This window comes from Micromesistius poutassou (genome assembly GCF_964030765.1).
Source record: "Micromesistius poutassou genome assembly, chromosome: 17".
Lineage (NCBI taxonomy): Eukaryota > Metazoa > Chordata > Actinopteri > Gadiformes > Gadidae > Micromesistius > Micromesistius poutassou.
This window is the reverse complement of record NC_140287.1, coordinates 14659357-14678566: the sequence shown is the minus strand read 5'-3', so window position 1 is coordinate 14678566 and position 19210 is coordinate 14659357. Positions and strand designations below refer to the sequence as shown.

Below are 19210 nucleotides of genomic sequence, written 5' to 3'. Positions count from 1 at the left end.
CCACAGGTAGCGCACACACACACACACACACACACACACACACACACACACACACACACACACACACACACACACACACACACACACACACACACACACACACACACAGTGCTTCATATTAACAGTTGTGTGTTTCTGTCTCAGAACTACGGGGGCATGCGACCTCCTCCTAACTCCATGGGCGGCCCCATGCCAGGAATGAACATGTAAGTTCACACACACACACACACACACACACACACACACACACACACACACACACACACACACACACACACACACACACACACACACACACACACACACACACACACACACACACACACACACCTGTTCATGATCACATGCGCCCCCCCCCCCCTCAGGGCTTTTTGAACACATGTTCATAATCATAACTTCCAGTTTTCAACATCGTTCATTCTCCTTCAGTCTCCTCTGGATGCTGACGTTATTCCCCATCGCTATTCACCTTGACTCTAATGTCACCGTCTCTCTACCATTCCTGCTCCCTCTCCCACTCTCTTGTTCTCTCGCTGTCTCTCTCTACCACTCTCGCTCTCTCTTGCTGCCTCTCTTTTCACCACCGTCACTCTCTCTCTGACCTCTGGATGATGATTCTGTTATTCTACTTTGCTTTAACGTCTCCCCCCCCCCCCCCCCCTCTCTCTCTCCCTCTCTCTCTGCCTCCCTCTCTCTCTCTGCCTCCCTCTCTCTGCCTCCCTCTCTCTCTCTGCCTCCCTCTCTCTCTCTGCCTCCCTCTCTCTCTCTGCCTCCCTCTCTCTCTGCCTCCCTCTCTCTCTGCCTCCCTCTCTCTCTCGCTCTCCCTCTCTCTCTGCCTCCCTCTCTCTGCCTCCCTCTCTCTCTCTCTGCCTCCCTCTCTCTGCCTCCCTCTCTCTGCCTCCCTCTCTCTCTCCCTCTCTCTCTCTCCCTCTCTCGCTGCCTCCCTCTCTCTCTGCCTCCCTCTCTCTCTCTGCCTCCCTCTCTCTCTCCCTCTCTCTCTGCCTCCCTCTCTCTCTCTGCCTCCCTCTCTCTCTCTGCCTCCCTCTCTCTCTCGCTCTTCCTCTCTCTCTCGCTCTCCCTCTCTCTCGCCCTCCCTCTCTCTCTGCCTCCCTCTCTCTCTCCCTCTCTCTCTCTGCCTCCCTCTCTCTCTCCTCAGGGGTCCTGGAGGAAGAGGGCCGTGGCCGGGGCCTAACGCTAACTCTGTAAGTCACTCAGGAACCTGTGAGACACAAACCACACCCCGCTCAATATACACACAAGCTTGTTCCTCTCTGCTAACCTGCTGCTCTCTCTCCCTCTGATTCTCTCTCTCTCCCTCTCTCTCCCTCTGTCTCTCGCTCTTGCTCTCTCTCCCCCTCCCTCTCTCCCAATCTGATTGTCTCTGTCTGTCTCTGTCTCTCTCTGACTCCAGATAGCCTATTCTTCCTCATCTCCCGGAAACTATGTAGTAAGTTATCATTTCATTTATTTATAAGGGCTTTATTGGAATGGGAATTGTACATTTTCAATGCTTAAAGCATAGAAAGTTCCAAAAATGGAAAACAAAAAAAAACTAAGTTATTGATGACTTAACCTTTTGTTTCTCTCTGTCTCCCTCCCAGGGCCCGCCAGGTGGGGGAGGGCCCCCAGGAACTCCCATCATGCCCAGCCCAGGTGGTGCGTCACCCTATTGCGTCCTTCCGTCCCTCCACACACACTACAGCTCAGGGCTCCACAGGGTTGGGTTCCCCTTTCAGCCCATCAGTCTCAAACGATGGTTGACAGTCATGCTGTCTGTTTGGGGCAGGGAGGGGTAGTGCCGTGTGGGTTTGAATCCCAGGGCACGGAGGGGTAGTGCCGAGAGGGTTTGGATCCCTGGCCAATGATTCTGGGTTTGAACCCCAGGGTCTGAAGTCGACCTCTATAGGAGCCCCTCACAACAAGCCTGCTTATTAAGACATGCAAATAATAATATTACAAAATGCTGTGGATAAAAGGCCCTTTGCAAAAAAGCTAAATGGATTGTATTTCATTTTCTATTTGTATTGGAACTTTAGATCAGACCAGTTAATATCAAGTCTAGGATTGGTAGAAAAGACTGACACCCGTTTCCCTCTTGCTCTCTCCAGACTCGACCAACTCCAGCGAAAATATCTACACTATGATGAACCCCATCGGACCGGGAGGCAACAGACCCAACGTGAGCACTGTCACCGCACAATGAGCCCTTACTCACTATTATTATCTGTCCACTGTGATGTACACTGTTGTACAGTAGGGTGTACAGTATGTTAAACAGTGTTATGTTTTACTATGTGTGATACAGTAGGCTTTACATTATGTTGTACAGTATGTTGTACAGTACGTCCCGTACCCTCCCCTAACGTCCCGGTCCTGTGTTCCAGTTCCCCATGGGGCCAGGGCCTGACGGGCCCATGGGAGCCATGGGGGCCATGGAGCCGCACCACATGAACGGATCTCTAGGTGGGTCAGACGGGGCATCTTTAGAGACCAACATGCTGCCCTATAGTTAATGTATGTCAGGTTCTGCTATCAGACCATGGGCAGAATGATACGATTCACAACAATGCTTCTCTTGTTGCAGGTTCTGGGGACATGGACGGGCTGCCAAAGGTGTGTACAGCTCCACGTTTCTCCTAGTGCTGTTTAGACACTACTTTGCTCCATATCTGTTGCTGTATTTAACGATTTTTTGACGAAATGTATATCATTGACGGGAGTCGGCCATGTTCAAAGTTCAACGTTTTTTATTGGTCACATGTTGGTTAAAAAAAATAGCATTTTACATACAGTGAAAGGGTCATCATTCTGTCACTGTGCAAATTACTGGAACCTCAATAAATAATAGATAATAGTAATTTAAAAACAGACATCTCAATGAGGCGGTGCTATAAAATGGTCAATAGAAAATGAATGATATATAATATAAAAAGTGGCTAGAAAATATGTTGCTCATGTCCCCGCTCTTTTCCCTCAAATCCTTCCCGGCAGAACTCTCCTAACAACATGGGCGGCATGAACAACCCGCCGGGCACGCCGCGCGACGACGGCGAGATGGGAGGGAACTTCTTGAACCCGTTCCAGAGTGAAAGTGTAAGTTGAGCATGACCTCTGACCCCTTAACGGTCACCACTCCCCCCCCCCCCCCCCCCCCCCCCGCCCCCGGCCTTCTAACATGTCGGTTGCAGAATGCAAGCGGAGCGCTGAACGGTTTATTAAAATGAGTCGTGGTTCTGCGGAGGCCTCTCGCCCTCCTCTGGTTAGGGTTAGGGTTAGGGTCAGACGCCGATTCAATAGCCCCCGTTTTATAGCCGCCGTTAGAACCTGTTGGCTGTCTTTAGTGTTGGTGAGGGGGGGACTTTAGATTGAGCTATTCGCACCAAATTCACATCCGTTGCCGTTTCCAAGTGAGAACAAAACTATAATATAACGTTGGACCTGGTCGGCCAGCGGCCTTCTCCCACGAGGAACCCGTTCATCTCCGCTTGCCCTCTTCAACCACCAGAAAAACCCCCGTACACCATCTCGTCTGTGCTGCCTTCACCAGCGTAGACCAGCAGGCCCAACCCTCCATACTAATCTACTGCCTTCACTAACGTAGAGCAGCAGGCCCAACCCTCCATACTAATCTACTGCCTTCACTAACGTAGACCAGCAGGTCCAACCCTCCATACTAATCTACTGCCTTCACTAACGTAGAGCAGTTAGAGCAGGTCCAACCCTCCGTACTAATCTACTGCCTTCACCAACATAGAGCAGCAGGTCCAACCCTACATACTAGTCTACTGCCCCCCCCCCCCCCCACCCTCTCTCTAAGCCTAGGTAGAGATGAGGGTGGAGGCGGAAGCTATTCATTGCAATGACAGAAGGCGTTGTTCCAACCAATGTCCCGGAGAGAGCCAATGGGCAGGCAGCCTGGGCCAAGTGCTCCCCCACTGATTGGTGGAGGTGTTTGAGCCCGGGCTGTGGCGTCCTTGGCTCTGCCGGTGTTTCGGACCCCCTGGTGATGCATCTCAACTCATCTGTGTCCCTGTCCCTGTCCCCCCCCCCCCCCCCACCTCCCCTCTTCTTCTCTCGTTTCAGTATTCACCCAACATGACGATGAGTGTGTGATTTTTATTTTCCTTCATTTCTTTTCTTTGTGATCCACGCCCGTTTCTTTTTTGTACCCCCCCCTCCCCCACCACACCTGATTTTAACATGTTTTCCCACCTTGGATTGGACGCCGTACCCCCCCCCCCCCCCACACACACACACACACACACACACAAACACACCTTTACACCCCCCCGACCCACAACACTATGATGGACCCCCTCCCTCGCTGAACTCTGCTGCCCGCACAGCCTTCTGGGAAAGCCCCAGTGCATGCTGGGACTCTGATGAAGACGCGGCCTCCCGCGGCATGCAAGATGTCCGCCAGCGGGAACAGGAAGTCCTCTCAGCTCCACAGGAAGAACCTTCTCTCTGACTCCTCCCCCCGCCTCCCTGACTTCCTGTCAGGGTCTGGACAATGAGCGGGGGAAGGGCGATCGATGGAGAGAGAGAGAGGGAGGGAGGGGGGGGAGGAGACTGAACCCTGCAAACCCCCAAAACGGGGGGGGGGGGGGGGATGTTTGGGGGAGGGAGGCTCTCAGCTATGATGTGACCCCAAGACTTTTAAAACCTTTTTTTTGCTGCCCCCCCCTACGGATTGAATCGTGGGACATCTGTGTATGAGTTGCTCCTCCACCACCACTGCCGCCGCCGCCACCTCCTCCTCCACCACCACCACCACCACCTCCTCCCTTGTCCCCACATGGTTTTGTGTGTGTGTGTGTGTGTGTGTGTGTGTGTGTGTGTGTGTGTGTGTGTGTGTGTGTGTGTGTGTGTGTGTGTGTGTGTGTGTGTGTGTGTGTGTGTGTGTGTGTGTGTGTGTGTGTGTGTGTGTGTGTGTAAATGTTTTTTAAACGTACGTTGTTGTGATCAACAAACTTTTTCTTTTATATATAATTTTCTTTTTCCTCACTGTATGTATTGTATCATTGCAGTTTTTGTTATTGCATTACTATAATTATTATTATTAATTATTATTATTATTAATATTATTGATATTGGTATGATCATAATCATTTTAAGGCAAGGTTGCAGGTTTAGCTGTTTTCCGTCGGTTAGGGCACATTTTCGTAATGAAGACAGGGTACACACGCACGCACGAATGCACATACAGGAATAATTTGTGTGGGTCAAGATTACTTCAGATAATAACCTGTGGTCAAATCGTCTGCAACAGTTGAGGTTCCCCGGAGCGATGCTGCCCCCTTGTGGAGGCGATTTGACAAAGCAGGTTTAATCTATTACGGTACCATCACTTAACCTTTCTTTTACCCTCGGTGGCTGTTTCGCGGTCAACATGGGTTTCTCGTTTTGAACTGCTTCTACTCTTGTTTGAGGTGGGAGAGAAAGCCTCTCTCCCTTTTCTTTTCTCTTTACCGTGTCCGTGTTTAGTTAAAACCCAGAGCTCTATTTATTTATATACCCTCAACTGTCATGGATCTGTGACACTCATCTTCACCGTTTCTAACCTCTCCGGAAACCCGTAGCAAACGTTGTAAATATGTCGGGACGTCATTCTCGCCGCCTCCTCCTTTCTTCAGTGCATCATTTCTTTCCGGAACCCTCCCTCCGTCCTGTCCCTTCCGAAGCCCCGCCCCTTTTCCCTGTTCTGACCACACCCACACCACTGCCATCGCTGATGCTGCCCGCTCACTCAGGTTCACGTCCACACATACACACTTCTGGTATTTGCAATGTTATTTTTTTTTGTTTGTTTTAGTCTCAACACTGAGCTCTCGCGTGCGTCTGTGGGCTGTCACTCATCGCGTCCGCACTGTGATCCTCTCCTCGTGCTCTGTGGGGTTTCATTTACGCTCCCCACCCCACAAGTCTGTTTTCTTTTCGTTTTTTTTTTCTCTTCTCTTCTCGTATGTTCATTGTTTTTTTTTCCGTGAACCCTACCTAGGATTCAACGGCCCCCCTTGTATTGTAGCAAATGGAAGCTGTCACGAGCCGTTGCCGTGGTGACTGTCGTGAGTGGCCCTCCCTCCTCCGCCTCCTTCTCTTTAGGTACCATGTTAGGCCAACCACACACACACACACACTCGCGCACGCACACACACACACACACACTCAAACAGACAGTCGCATGCCACCCACTCTTTCTTCTTTTTATACAACCTCTCCATGAGTTTATTTTGTTGTAAATAGTGTAAAATGCATTTTGATATCATTGACATGTTTTGATATTTCCAAAAAGAAAAAGAAATCACGACTAATAACAATTGATGGGCGGGCGGGGAAAGCAAAATAATATTCGAGCAACCGTCGTGTTGGTTTGAAAGAGAGTAGCTTGTCTCCCTGCTCAGCTACACAGAGATCTATCACAGCTGGAGCTGCGGTCCTCCTCGGTCTCACCTCCACATCCAGACCTGGCTCACCCTCCTGGTCAACACATTGTTCAGTCACAGGCCCCAGCTGTCACACACGCTTTGGGTGGGGGGTGAGGAGGGTGAGGGTGAGGGGGGGGCTGGTTGGTGGTTGTTGTTGTTTTTCAGTTTTTTGATAGAGCGCAAAAAACGGCCAAACTTGTGTTGACAAAGACTGTGGAGAGCAGATGGCCTTCATGTGCAGAACGAGATGCTCTCCTCCTCCTCCTCCACCTCTGTAGCTGGGACCCCTCTCCCCCTACCCTTCCCCCCCGGGTAGCAGCTGGGACCCCTCTCTCCCTCCCCCCTGGGTAGGACTCGGCTGCACCATCACTAAAGATACCAACGCTCTGGGCGGCGAGACTCATTTGTACGACACACAGACAAAGGTAACAGCAAGGGGAAGATTTTACTATGAAGGATTGTTTTTAAATCTATTTAAACAAGCGTGTGTGTGTGTGGGGGTGGGGGGGGTGGATGGGGGAGAGATGTGTTCAGAAAGGTGATGAAAAAGGAGTTTCCTCACTACCTGTACTTTGAAAGCTGTTGTATAAAGTACTCCTCTCCGTCTCTCTCGCTCCCTCATCTTTCTGTCCTGTAAGTAACTCTTGTCACATTGTTGATCATTTCTGTATTTCTATTGTGCTGATGTATAAAACTGTAAAACATTCAGGGTGTGGGAGGGCTGGGGGCGGGGCTTCAGGAGGAAGTGGAGAGGTACGAGGTTCAATAGGGGAAAAGGAAAAAAAAAAAAAAAGGTTTTGTTTTTGGATTCTTGTTTCTTTGGGTTTGTCCCCCTCTACAAAGCAGTATTGATGGGGCGATGTGTCCTGGTTAGGAGGGTGTTGGGCTTTGTATCATGTTAGGCTAGTTTCCCATCATAAATGTCTCGTGTAGTAAAAACAGGTTGCTTCTTCGTACGTTTCTTTCTATTGTAAAGTTTCTTTAGACGAAAAAAGTTCCTTATTGAAAAAAAAAAAAAAAAACACGGTGGGAAAAATTGCATCATAAATAAATGTATTTTATTTTTTATTTTTCATCAATTTGTCAGTTGTTTTTGCCTGTGCCCCCCTTGTTGTAGATACATATTAAAAACAAATAAAAATGACTTCACTCCTTTTTTCCATGACGTTTTTCATTCATAGAATTTGATTAACCAATTTGTTTTCCCCATCACCCCCCACCAAAAGAGGAAGTAGCGGATTCCGGGTCCAGTCACATGACCAGGTGGGGGAGACCGCCTCAACCCCCAGGTCATGTGACCAGGTGGGGGAGACCTCCTCAACCCCCAGGTCCTGTGACCAGATGGGGGAGACAGCCTCAACCCCCAGGTCATGTGACCAGGTGGGGGAGACAGCCTCAACCCCCTGGTCATGTGACTGGACCCGGAATCCGCTACTTCCTCTTTTGGTTGGAGGAGGAAAAGGAAAGTGGAAGTGAAGAAAGCAGAGCCACAGGGTCCTCTGAGCCTGTTGCTCTGAGCCCGTGACGTCAGTCACCGCAGTCCGAAGTTGTGTTGTGATGCAGTTCACAACACAAGTGTTCATGTATTCCCCTTGGCCACTGTGAAACCGTCCAGTGTACTCTATTGTACAGAACCCCCAAATCGTCCCCCACTAATAAATGAAATACATTTTAATATACGTCTCGTTGTTGTAATTGTTGTTATTTAATTAAATATCAATGTCACCAATCATTTGAGGGAGGGAAGGAAAAGGAAAGCAAACGATAAAAAGGAAATAACAAAAAAAAGAAATAGGCCTAAAGAAAGGAAACCGAGACAGGCGTTGCGTAAGCGATACGCAAAAAGCGTACGTCGGTGTATTTAATTCTCCTGACCAATAGGGTGCCGAGGTCCCACCACATGACGTCATGTAAACTACTCTAGAATTGCGCGCGGTGGAGAAGGGAAGCGGCACACACACAAACACACGCACAAACACACGCACACACACGCACTCACATACACTCCAGCCTTTATCTGTGAGTGTGTTCCCCGGCAGAGTTCCGCGCGTTTCCCGGTGAGCGGACCGGGGTTCGGGCAGGTTAGGACCGGGGTTCGGGCAGGTCAGGACCGGGGTTCGGGCAGGTTAGGACCGGGGTTCGGGCAGCGGACCCGCCGTGCTCCACCATGCCGCTGAAGGAGGAGCGGTGCTACGGGCTGGCCGGCGGGGACCCGCGCCGCCACGTCTCCGTGTTTTATGTCAAACTCACCGACTGCGCGGCAAGAGCCGTCGACACTTTCCACAACACTAAGGTAGGAGGTCGTGATGTCGAACCCCGGCTCAAAGTGTGTGTGTGTGTGTGTGTGTGTGTGTGTGTGTGTGTGTGTGTGTGTGTGTGTGTGTGTGTGTGTGTGTGTGTGTGTGTTCCTGCGTGTGACGGGTCACCGTGGCCCGCTGCTTTGAGACAACGAGCGGGAAGCAGAAAGGTGTTTTCACTCAGAGGTAAAGTTCATCGGGAAGACGTCGCCTCCCGTCAGGTCTGGACGCGGTACTGAGGTTGCATAATGCGATGCGGAAATGTGTTGATGTGATCGATGTGCTGCCAGGGTGTGTCCCTCTGAGGAAAGGACAGGGACGGTGTGTGTACTGAGAGGACAGGAGGAGGAGGACCGGGGGAGGAGTACAGGAGGAGGAGGACCGGGGGAGGATGGGAGGAGGAGGAGGAGGACAGGGCAGGGGGAGGACAGGAGGAGGAGGACAGGGGAGTACAGTAGGAGCTCAAAAAAAATACTTTTTGAGCTTTTGAACCTACAAGCGGTACATGATGAATGTAATTAAATTATCAACGTCACAAACTTGAATGATCGGATTCGGTTCTTTGATCAATGAATTGACTAAATGGCTTCTGTTGTCGCTTGTGAACGCTTGAAAGTGTGTCTGTGACGGTCACTGTGTGTGTACATGCATTCAGGAACACACATTCTGGCTCTGCTGTAACTATAACTCTAATTCTATCTGCAACTATTCACTCACTCTTTAACTACAACTCTCTCTCTAACTCTAACTCTCTCTCTCTGTCTTGGTCTCGGTCTCTCTCTCTCTCTCACACTTACACTCTTACATGTTTTTCTAAATGTTGCTCATTAACGAGGTTGTAAAGTAGTAACTACGTTCTTTATTCATTCATTGCGCCGCGGCTGAACTGACGGGGGTATTCTCTGATATTATGAATCTTACAGACTGCGTCAGGTTCTCAGACTCTCTGGTACTTCCACAACAAGTAAAGACTCGTAGTGGGGTTTATCTCGCCCATGGAGAGAAGGAATTAGGGGAAAGGAACTTTGGCTTTGACTCTCTGAAGTCCAGATTGAAACGCGACATGGAGGAGAAAGCGATGTTTTCAGTAGACAGCTGTCAGTTCAATTCGGGTCCATACCATTTCTCCGACGCTCCATTGTTCCGTATGCGGACTCCTCTGCCGGCAGAGCCAGCTCCTCCGGCTGGAGTCGGCATACGACCGAGAGGTCGGAACAATGGAGCGTCGGAGAAATGATATTGGACCCGAAGTGAACAGTGACAGCTGTCTACTGAAAACATCTTTCTCGAATGCAGGCGCCTGAGTTTGTTGTTGCTGGTGACGTAAAGAGGTCAACCGGTGGCTCTATTACGACTAGTTGAAATGGGTACAGCGCCACCTATCGTACCGGGGAATGACATGGTTCGGCCAATGAATCGATTTACTCACCGCCATGTATAACCGGACAATTGCAGTTGTCCGATTGCGGAGCATAGTCGAACTATGGCTTTAATCGGATTAAGCTGTGCATGTGTAAACGTACTGTCTGTCTCTCTGTTTCCAACTCTCTCATTCTAACTTTCTCACTCTTACAGAGCCAAACCTCCCACCCCACGATCTGCTTTGCTGGAGACCAGGGGGTAAGATGTTAACTCTTTAATGTTTGATCATCTTCATCATAATGCTTAATATTACAATCAGATTTTCTTTGAATATTTGACTAAACTTATTTTAGTCCAATATGGTTCAGATTCAAACCAACAGATTCCTGACTTATATTTGGTCTGTCGTGTGTTTGACTTCCTCCCTCTCCTCTCTGTTCTCTTGTCGTCTGTCTCTCCTCTGTTCTCTCCTCTCTCCTCTCCGTTCTCTTGTCACCTGTCTCTCCTCTGTTCTCTCCTCTCTGTTCTCTTGTCGTCTGTCTCTCCTCTCTGTTCTCTTGTCGTCTGTTCTCTCCTCTCTGTTCTCTGTTCTCTTGTCGCCTGTCTCTCCTCTGTTCTCTCCTCTCAGTTCTCTTGTTGTGTGTCTGACCCGGTCTCTCCTCTGTTCTCTCCTCTCAGTTCTCTTGTTGTGTGTCTGACCCGGTCTCTCCTCTGCTCTCTCCTGTCTCCTTTCTTGTCGTGTGTCTCACCCGGTCTCTCCTCTGTTCTCTCCTCTCTCCTCTCTGGTTGTGTGTCTGACCCAGTCTCTCCTCTGCTCTCTCCCGTCCTGGCAGAGGATCACGGTCCCGTGTTGTGACGGCGGTCTGGAGAGGACGGTGTTCTCGTTCAGTCTGACCAGCATGGTGCGCCACACCCCCCACGGGAGCTTCGACTGCGTGCGCCAGCTGGCCACCAGGTGAGGACACACACGCTGTAGAGACGCTGGTCCGAGACGCTGGTCCGAGACGCTGGTCCGAGACGCTGGTCCGAGACACGGCCTACAGCGGGCCTCTCTGGCTGACCTTGACCCGTCTGTGTGTGTGTGTGTGTGTGTGTGTGTGTGTGTGTGTGTGTGTGTGTGTGTGTGTGTGTGTGTGTGTGTGTGTGTGTGTGTGTGTGTGTGTGTGTGTGTGTGTGTGTTAGGGCGCCACCATTAGGACAGAAATTAGAAAATTAAATTTTGCGATATCAATATAGTGATTGCGATAAACAGATTATCGATTCAGTTACTATTCTGTAGCGCCTACTGAATAATGAGAACAATAATATGAAAGCAATTGCTGACAAGCGGTACATGATGAATGTAATTAAATTATCAACGTCACAAACTTTAATGATCGGATTCGGTTCTTTGATCAATGAATTGACTAAATGCCTTCTGTTGTCGCTTGTGAAAGCTTGAAAGTGTGTCTGTGACGGTCACTGTGTGTACATGAAAAATTCAATTTATATGTAACCCTTGATTCAAAATCAGATTTATTTATGTTTATATACATATTATGTTTCATTAATATTTCTTTATCAATTAATTTCATCCTTCCCCAATTATCAGAATCGACTAAAATCTGGATTTTTAAAAATTTATTTTATAATATGTAATTAATTGTGCAGCCCTAATAGTTCTACCTGGATGTCACAGAGATGTATATATATGTATCCCTCCAGAGACACACTGAGTCAGAGATGACACTATTGGTTTTCTCTGAACCGTCCATATCCGTTCCAGACATACGTATGGAGAGCAAGGGGTTTTATGTTGTCGGTTTCTGTGGTGAACACAACTTCCAAGTTCTCTGTAAGGCCAAGTACTCTGGGCCAAGTACTTCCCCAGCGGGGGAAGCCCAGAGTCTATTCAGGTCAGGAGAAAACAGGGAGTTCATGTGAAAGTAGAGTACCAGGAACTCCAAATGATGACAATAAATCATTTATAGTCTAGAATAATTTCCTTCAAACCATGTCTGTTTCAAACCGGTTGAATATTGAAATCAATACAGAGCAGAAACGACTCCAACTATGCAATCAAACTTATTTCTGTTGTTGTCAAACTGATTTATCATCACCAATTATTAGAATAATACAATAATAATAAATATTTTGAGTTTAATTGATGAACTTCTTTCCATAGTAGACCTAGATGTATAATGTCTCCAGTTATATAATTACATTTTTAGTTGAAGTACTGTAGATCTAGAGCTGCGGTGCTTCGCTGCTTTCATTCCAACAGTAATGGAATAACAACATAACAAATACAACTTTTCAGTCTGGTTTATAGCCATGCCACCGTCTGTGTTTCATAATCCTGTTACTCCTGTAAGGCCAGATATGTAGGCTACTCTCTGCTTTACAGTCGGTCCTCTCCTTATGCCTTCTTTGTCTGAAGCCTGCATGAGCTCAGCCACAGACAGTATCCTGGGTAGCTATAACACTATTCTGCTCTCAGTGTTTCTCCCATGACCATAATTACAATGTTACAGTTAAGAGGGGTGCATTGGGGGCACCTATGATTGATGATGATTGATGTTTGTTTTATTATATAAGAAACAGCTTTAGGGGGCGGCCAAAAAAGTCAATTCTAAAACAGAACAATAATAATTACTATTTATTAATAATAACTACTATTTGTAATCCAGTGGTGCTGTCATCCCGTCGCGCATGTAGGGGAAACCCCCTCCTCATTATACCCATGATGCAACACCATCACCTGTGGTACTGTAGTGGTAATAACAGCATGGGGTCCTAGTGGAGGAGTCACCGTGCCTCTTTTCCCCCCTCCTCCCCTCCAGCGGGGCCGGGGGGCAGCTGTCCCGCGTGGGGCCGGTCCAGCAGAGGCTGACGGTGCGGGCCACCGACGCGTCCTACCAGAAGGCGTGTCAGAACATGGCCCAGGCGGAGGAGGAGACACGCAGGCGGGGCGCCATCGTCATCAAGGACGGCGGCCGGGGGCAGAGTAAGAAGGAGACTCTCTTTACTACTTGGTGACCGTACCGTGTGTTGAGGCCTAGTTATGGTTGCACGTCGAGTCGACACAGGGCGAGGGGCGTTCACGGACCCGTTACGTCCTTGCGGACCCTCCTTGCGTCCACCTGCGAGGAGCCTGACGTTCACGTCTGCGTGGTCATTGCGTTGTGTCGACGTGGAACCATAACTGAGCCTTTATTGTTCATGTCAGCCCGCTCAGGCTACCCTCACCAGCCCTATTGTCTGCTATTGAGGCAGTGAGCAGGCTTGTAGATCCAGAGAGAGCTCAGTCCGTTTCTTTCCGATGTCATCGAGAAGCTGGGAGGGCTAGGGGCATCTGGCTCAAGGATGGCTACTTGGAGACATTGGGATTCGAACCCAGAACCTTAGGTGGCCGTCAAACCGTGTGTGTGTGTCACCACCATCCGTCACGATTTCTCTAATAATGTTTTTCAAAAAGGGGGGGCGAAATGTGAATCCTGACAAACACGAAGCTATGAATATTCACCCCCAGGTCGTGTGGTCTGTCTCTGTCTGGGAACGCGTGGTGGTTACTGAGGTGTTTTACCAGGTAAATAGGATGTGAGCAGAGGAAACTCGCCGCACCTTTTTACCGTAAAACAGAGACTTTGGTGTTTTCTGTTGCTTCTTTTTAAGTCCCGACCACCGAAGCCACATCCTGTGAAACGTATGCATCCGTACCGTAGGACGTGTGCATGCAAAACTGTTTCACTGGCGTTACGTTACTTCCTGATTGCTGTCAGAACGTGTGTGTGTGTGTGTGTGTGTGTGTGTGTGTGTGTGTGTGTGTGTGTGTGTGTGTGTGTGTGTGTGTGTGTGTGTGTGTGTGTGTGTGTGTGTGTGTGTGTGTGTGTGTGTGTGTGTGTGTCCAGGAAGTGGCAAACCAGTAGGAGAGAATGATGACTTTGCTTCACGTTGTATTATTTCAGTTTGTAGAGCACTCTGATCTACTTCCTCATGTGGCCGTTACTGTGTTTTTATTAGGGTGGAAATTATTTGCCACGGGCATACACCTATGCACCACCATTCCCAATGTTATCATATATGTTATCATATCCCTTCACCAGATGATAACTGTTAGATAATAAAGTATATTACCTATCACAATAACTAATGCTTGACCGCCGCAACCATATTGTAAATCATACTGGTACTGGTTCCAGAGACGCTAACCTCCTGGTACTGGTTCCAGAGACGCTAACCTTCTGGTTCTAGAGACGCTAACCTCCTGGTACTGGTTCTAGAGACGCTAACCTTCTGGTTCCAGAGATGCTAACCTCCTGGTTCTGGTTCTAGAGACGCTAACCTTCTGGTTCTAGAGACGCTAACCTCCTGGTTCTAGAGACGCTAACCTCCTGGTACTGGTTCTAGAGACGCTAATCTTCTGGTTCTAGTGACGCTAACCTCCTGGTTCTGGTTCTAGAGACGCTAACCTCCTGGTACTGGTTCTAGAGACACTAACCTCCTGGTACTGGTTCTAGAGACGCTAACCTTCTGGTTCCAGAGATGCTAACCTCCTGGTTCTGGTTCTAGAGACGCTAACCTTCTGGTTGTAGAGACGCTAACCTCCTGGTACTGGTTCTAGAGACGCTAACCTCCTGCTTCTGGTTCCAGAGAGGAGGGTGACGGTGAGGGCCCCGGGCCCCGCCCTGGTCAGCCTGGCCAGGCCCCGCCCCGCTGGCCACGCCCAGCCGGGGGGGACCCAGCGGAGGAGGCCGGGCGCGGAGGAAGGGCGGAGTGCCCGGGTGGGCGTGGGCGGGCTGGAGACAGAGAAGCGGCCAATCAGGGAGAGGCTGGTGCACCTGCTGGGGGTGCGGCCGTACCGGAGGGCGGACCTCCTCCTCAGGCTGCAGCAGGACGGACTGACGGACGGGGAGAAGGAGGAGCTGGACCAGCTGCTGCTGGAGGTATGTCATGCTAGTGCTAATGCTAGTGCTAAGGCTAGTGCTAATTCTAGTGTTTATAATAGCAGCGTTCAAACACACAGTTCAAAGCGCAGATCAGACCATGGGTTTGGTCCTAGGCCATTAAGTGCTTTACACGCTACTTGTGAAATTTAAATTCCCTGGAAAACAGTCGACTATATACAGACTATTCATAGCAGGGTCGGTCGGTCGGTCGGTCGGTCGGGCTGATGGTGCGTGTCCCCGTGCCGGGCGTTAGATGCTCGTTCCATCAGGAGGTCACCGTGGTGATTGAGCGCGGGGGGGAGGCGGTGGTGCTCTGCGGTATGTTTTAGGGGTCAATGTTCACCGTGCTCTGGATTGTCCAGGTGGGCCAGCTGAACAGCAGAGACCAGACCCTGGTCCTGAGAGACCGGCTCTACTCGGAGCTCCAGAAGGACTGGCCCGGCTACAGCCCCCTGGACCAGCAGCTGCTCAGGAGGATCCTGGTCAGGTATTAACAAGAAAGTTTGTTTTTAACATAGGTCAAGGTCGCTTTACAGATTCGTCAGCGTGAACAGGTGACGTCGTCCCCGTGGTGACGTCATCCCCGTGGTGACGTCATCCCCGTGGCGACGTCATCCCCGTGGCGACGTCACCCCCGCGTCCCATCTCCGTTGTCTTCGTTTTTTTCCGCAGGCGTCTGTTCCGACCGCACAGGAGGCGTCTGTCGGTCCCGGGGGTCCAGGTCAGCCCGCTGAGGGACACGCCCGACTCCTCCCCCGCCCGCCCCGCCCACAGACCCCCCCGCCGCCTGGCGGAGGAGCCCCCCCCGGGCCACGCCCCGGCCCACAAGAGACCGCGAGTGTCCCGCGTCCCGGCCGGCGACGGAGGGGTCGCCGTGGCGACGGGCGACCGGCCCGCCCCGCCGGCGAGGAAACACCCCGCGCGCTCGGCCCGCCGGACGGAGGCGGGAGGAGACATCGCCGTGACGACGGACGACGTCAAGTGCAACAATAAAAACAACCGAAGGGGGGACTCCCTGGACCCGCGCCGGCTCTCAGACTCCCTGCTGGCCGTCGGCCTGCAGAGGGAGGAGGAGGAGGAGGAGGAGAAGGAGAAGGAGAAGGAGGAGGAGGAGAGACTGCAGCCCCCCTTCTCCTGCTCTACTCCAAGGCCCAGGGAGAGCCATGCCCGTCTCCCCCAGCCCGGTCCTCCCCCTGCCCGTCTCCCCCAGCCCGGTCCTCCCCCCCAGGAGGAGGGCCCTCCCCCCTCTGCTGAGTCTCCTCAGTCCAGGGGCCCCAAGACAGAGCGGCGCGTGAAGAAGAAGAAGAGGAGGAGGAGCAGACTCAGAGGCAGAGAGCAGGTGACTGCTGGGGGCAACACAACACAACCTCAACACAACACTGAGGCCAACGCAACACAACACTGGGGCGGACACAACGCGAAACGACACGACACGACAGAACCTCCTTGCATTCTTTTCTTTTTTTGGTTTATAATTTTGAACTCTGTGATGGTGATGGTCAAATATTGCCACTGAGTGATGGGAGGTTATTTTATGTTCTCATGTTCTTGTCATCAGGAGAAGGTACGGAGTGGAGACGAGAAGGAGAGGACAGGAGGGTCAAACCCGGGAGAGCAGAAGATCACAGGGACCTCTGAGTGTACAGGTAGGAATATCCTATACTGCCATCATAGACCTAGAATCATCCTGTTGTATGTATTGATCGTCCACAGTGCTAAACTACCATCATATACACACTACACACACGCTACATACTGTACACACGCTGCACATGCTACACACTGTACACACACACTACATACTGTACACACGCTGCACATGCTACACACTGTACACACGCTTCGCACTATACACACGACACATAACAACTATTCATCATCCTATTAACGATAACAGAATCAGAAGTAGAGGGTCCTCTAGCCTCTACTGCTTCCACGAAACACACTGTTTTGAAAGGTGTTAGGAGAGCGTGAACACAGGGAACACAAGACGAGTTTCCTAAACTCCCACCACCCGTTCCTCCTCCAGAGGGTGAAGGCGGAGTGCTGACGTGTTGTTCAGTGGCATGTGATGACTCTCCTGTCTCTCCTCAGACACCCACGGGGTGTGTCGTGACTCAGGTGTGCTGCACGACGCCGGCCACATGACGGACTACCTGTCGTAAGTCAACCCCTTCCGTTTGTACTTCAGCGAGTTCCGACGTGTTTACCTCGTAGACCCGGGCTCTGCCGCTCCCCCCCCCCCCCCCCCCCGCCACCCCCCCCCTTAATTTGTATATTATGTGGAATAGAGCACGGGCACATGTCGAAGAAATACGCTGTTTTGTATATTTTTGAAGTTAAAAGAGAAGTCACATGGGCCTCACATCACAGTAGGGCGTGTCCGTCCAGATGTATGATGGGAGGTGACTCCCGGTGAGCTGAGCCAGCCGTCGTACATCTGGGGGGGGGGGGGACACACGCCCACCAGTGATGTCACCAGGGGATGGCTTTTCAAATGGTTTGTAATCAACCGCACTCCTTGGTCAAATTGATGCCCTTCTCATCTTTGCCCTTTTCTTCTTCTTCTTCTTCTCCTCCTCCTCCTCCTCCTCCTCCTCCTCCTCCTCCTCCTCCTCCTCCTTCCTCCTCCTCAGGGCGTACACGGCGATCCTGGGCCAGCCGCAGCGGCTGCGCTACAAGCAGGACTTCAACCAGGAGTACAGTGAGTACCGCGCGCTGCACGGCCGCATCGACGACCTGACCCGGCAGTTCATGAGGCTCAACGCCCAGCTCCGGCAGCGCAGCCGCGGCTCCAGGGAGCACAAGGTGAGGGTCAGACGCGTCAGAGGGTTTACACACAAGTGCTTTACAGCTTAGGCGGCCGCCCCGAGCAATGACACGCATGGCCGCCTTAACTACGTCGTCCAAATTATTATTATTATTATTATTATTATTTTATTTTATTTTTTTAATTTGAAATATTATACAAAAGTATGAAATAATCTAAACTTCATTCACTCTGTGTATAGATCAGACTTGTGGAACAGGCTGCATGGCGACAGTCTGACAGCCTAAATGGTCCACCTGTAAAAGAGTGTCGGCCTCTTTTGATTTTTAATGTAGTAATAACGTAATAACGTAATGTAATAAAAACGTAGTGAATACCATGTATTTTAAAGTAAATCTTAAATGTTCTAACGGTGATAAAGTTGGATGTTGTTTTGAAGAGATGACGATCATGGTTGATCTAACCTCCTCTCTGTGTTTGTAGACTATTCACAATCAGATTCTGCAACAATATCGCACGATTAAAAAGGTAAGCGTTTCTTTATGTTATCCCGGTTTCTTTTCAAGCAAACGCCACTTGACAAAAACTAAAGCCTCACATCAACCGTTCGTCTCGTCATACAACTGTACTTTTTCTTCCAGTTCAATCCAAACTACAACCAAGACAAGATCCGCTGTGAATATCTGCACAACAAGCTGGCCCATATCAAGAGGCTCATCTCTGTTTACGACCAAGCGGCGTCTCGCTCTGAGCGACCGCAGGCCCACCATGGTCCTTCCAGCGAGGATTAGGATGAGAAACCACACGTTAACCAGGATCTGAGGGAGTTAACACAAGACTCGGTCCTGTCACTCATGTTCCAGTGTTCACATGACGTGTAGCTGTTGGCTCTGGAAGCTCGGACATTCGGACACTGCTGGGGAAACAATCAGAAATGATAAAAACATGTTTTTTTATGTTTGAAGGAATCTGATATATATATATATATATATGGGTTGGAACCACAAAAAAACAATCAATTGTGCCATGGTGCTCACATGCTCTCCAGTTGGTCTGGTGGCTGTAACAGAGATGTGGAGTTGTACTTATACTTATGTATTTATATATATATACTATACTTATTATACCTATACTACATCACCTGAGAAGGCTGCAGTCTGGATACACTGAACTTTGTTATCCTGTGTGTGTGTGTGTGTGTGTGTGTGTGTGTGTGTGTGTGTGTGTGTGTGTGTGTGTGTGTGTGTGTGTGTGTGTGTGTGTGTGTGTGTGTGTGTGTGTGTGTGTGTGTGTGTGTGTGTGTGTGTGTGTGTGCGTGCGTGCACAGGGAACTGACTGCGATATGTGAACAACAGAGCAAGTTGAAGTGTTTCGTATGAATGATCCACCGCTCTGAATATATCTTGTTCATGTTGGTCACAGAGA

General features: G+C 50.1%; 2 protein-coding genes across 2 annotated transcripts in view; both read left to right on the top strand.

The window, feature by feature from the left end:
* LOC311362302 (single-stranded DNA-binding protein 3) overlaps nt 1-7582 on the top strand; it is a gene marked incomplete at its 5' end in the record, with an annotated part of 8074 nt that extends 492 nt beyond the window's left edge. Inside the window, 9 exons of the mRNA XM_084482127.1 lie at nt 145-206; nt 1157-1202; nt 1412-1447; nt 1602-1656; nt 2109-2179; nt 2385-2463; nt 2585-2613; nt 2992-3093; nt 4347-7582. Coding sequence (XP_084338253.1) covers nt 145-206; nt 1157-1202; nt 1412-1447; nt 1602-1656; nt 2109-2179; nt 2385-2463; nt 2585-2613; nt 2992-3093; nt 4347-4517 — 651 coding nt within the window. The 3' untranslated portion in view covers nt 4518-7582. The remainder of the gene's footprint in view (nt 1-144; nt 207-1156; nt 1203-1411; nt 1448-1601; nt 1657-2108; nt 2180-2384; nt 2464-2584; nt 2614-2991; nt 3094-4346) is intronic.
* A 919-nt stretch (nt 7583-8501) lies between these two features.
* LOC311362189 (RNA polymerase II elongation factor ELL-like) lies at nt 8502-18616 on the top strand. Its single transcript, XM_084482002.1, has 12 exons — nt 8502-8721; nt 10301-10345; nt 10921-11042; nt 12910-13073; nt 14720-15012; nt 15378-15502; nt 15688-16354; nt 16574-16661; nt 17110-17176; nt 17652-17823; nt 18269-18313; nt 18427-18616. Exons 1-12 carry the CDS (start codon nt 8596-8598, stop codon nt 18574-18576), a joined length of 2064 nt encoding a protein of 687 aa, XP_084338128.1. The 5' UTR covers nt 8502-8595; the 3' UTR covers nt 18577-18616.
* Nucleotides 18617-19210: the final 594 nt, after the last annotated feature.

Excerpts from the sequence above, each read along its gene's own strand:
- LOC311362189 (XM_084482002.1), top strand. The coding sequence starts at position 8,596 with ATGCCGCTGAAGGAGGAGCGGTGCTACGGGCTGGCCGGCGGGGACCCG. Across the intron at positions 16,355-16,573 it reads GACTCAGAGGCAGAGAGCAG|GAGAAGGTACGGAGTGGAGA; the intron begins GTGACTGCTGGG and ends TCTTGTCATCAG. Across the intron at positions 17,177-17,651 it reads CACATGACGGACTACCTGTC|GGCGTACACGGCGATCCTGG; the intron begins GTAAGTCAACCC and ends CCTCCTCCTCAG.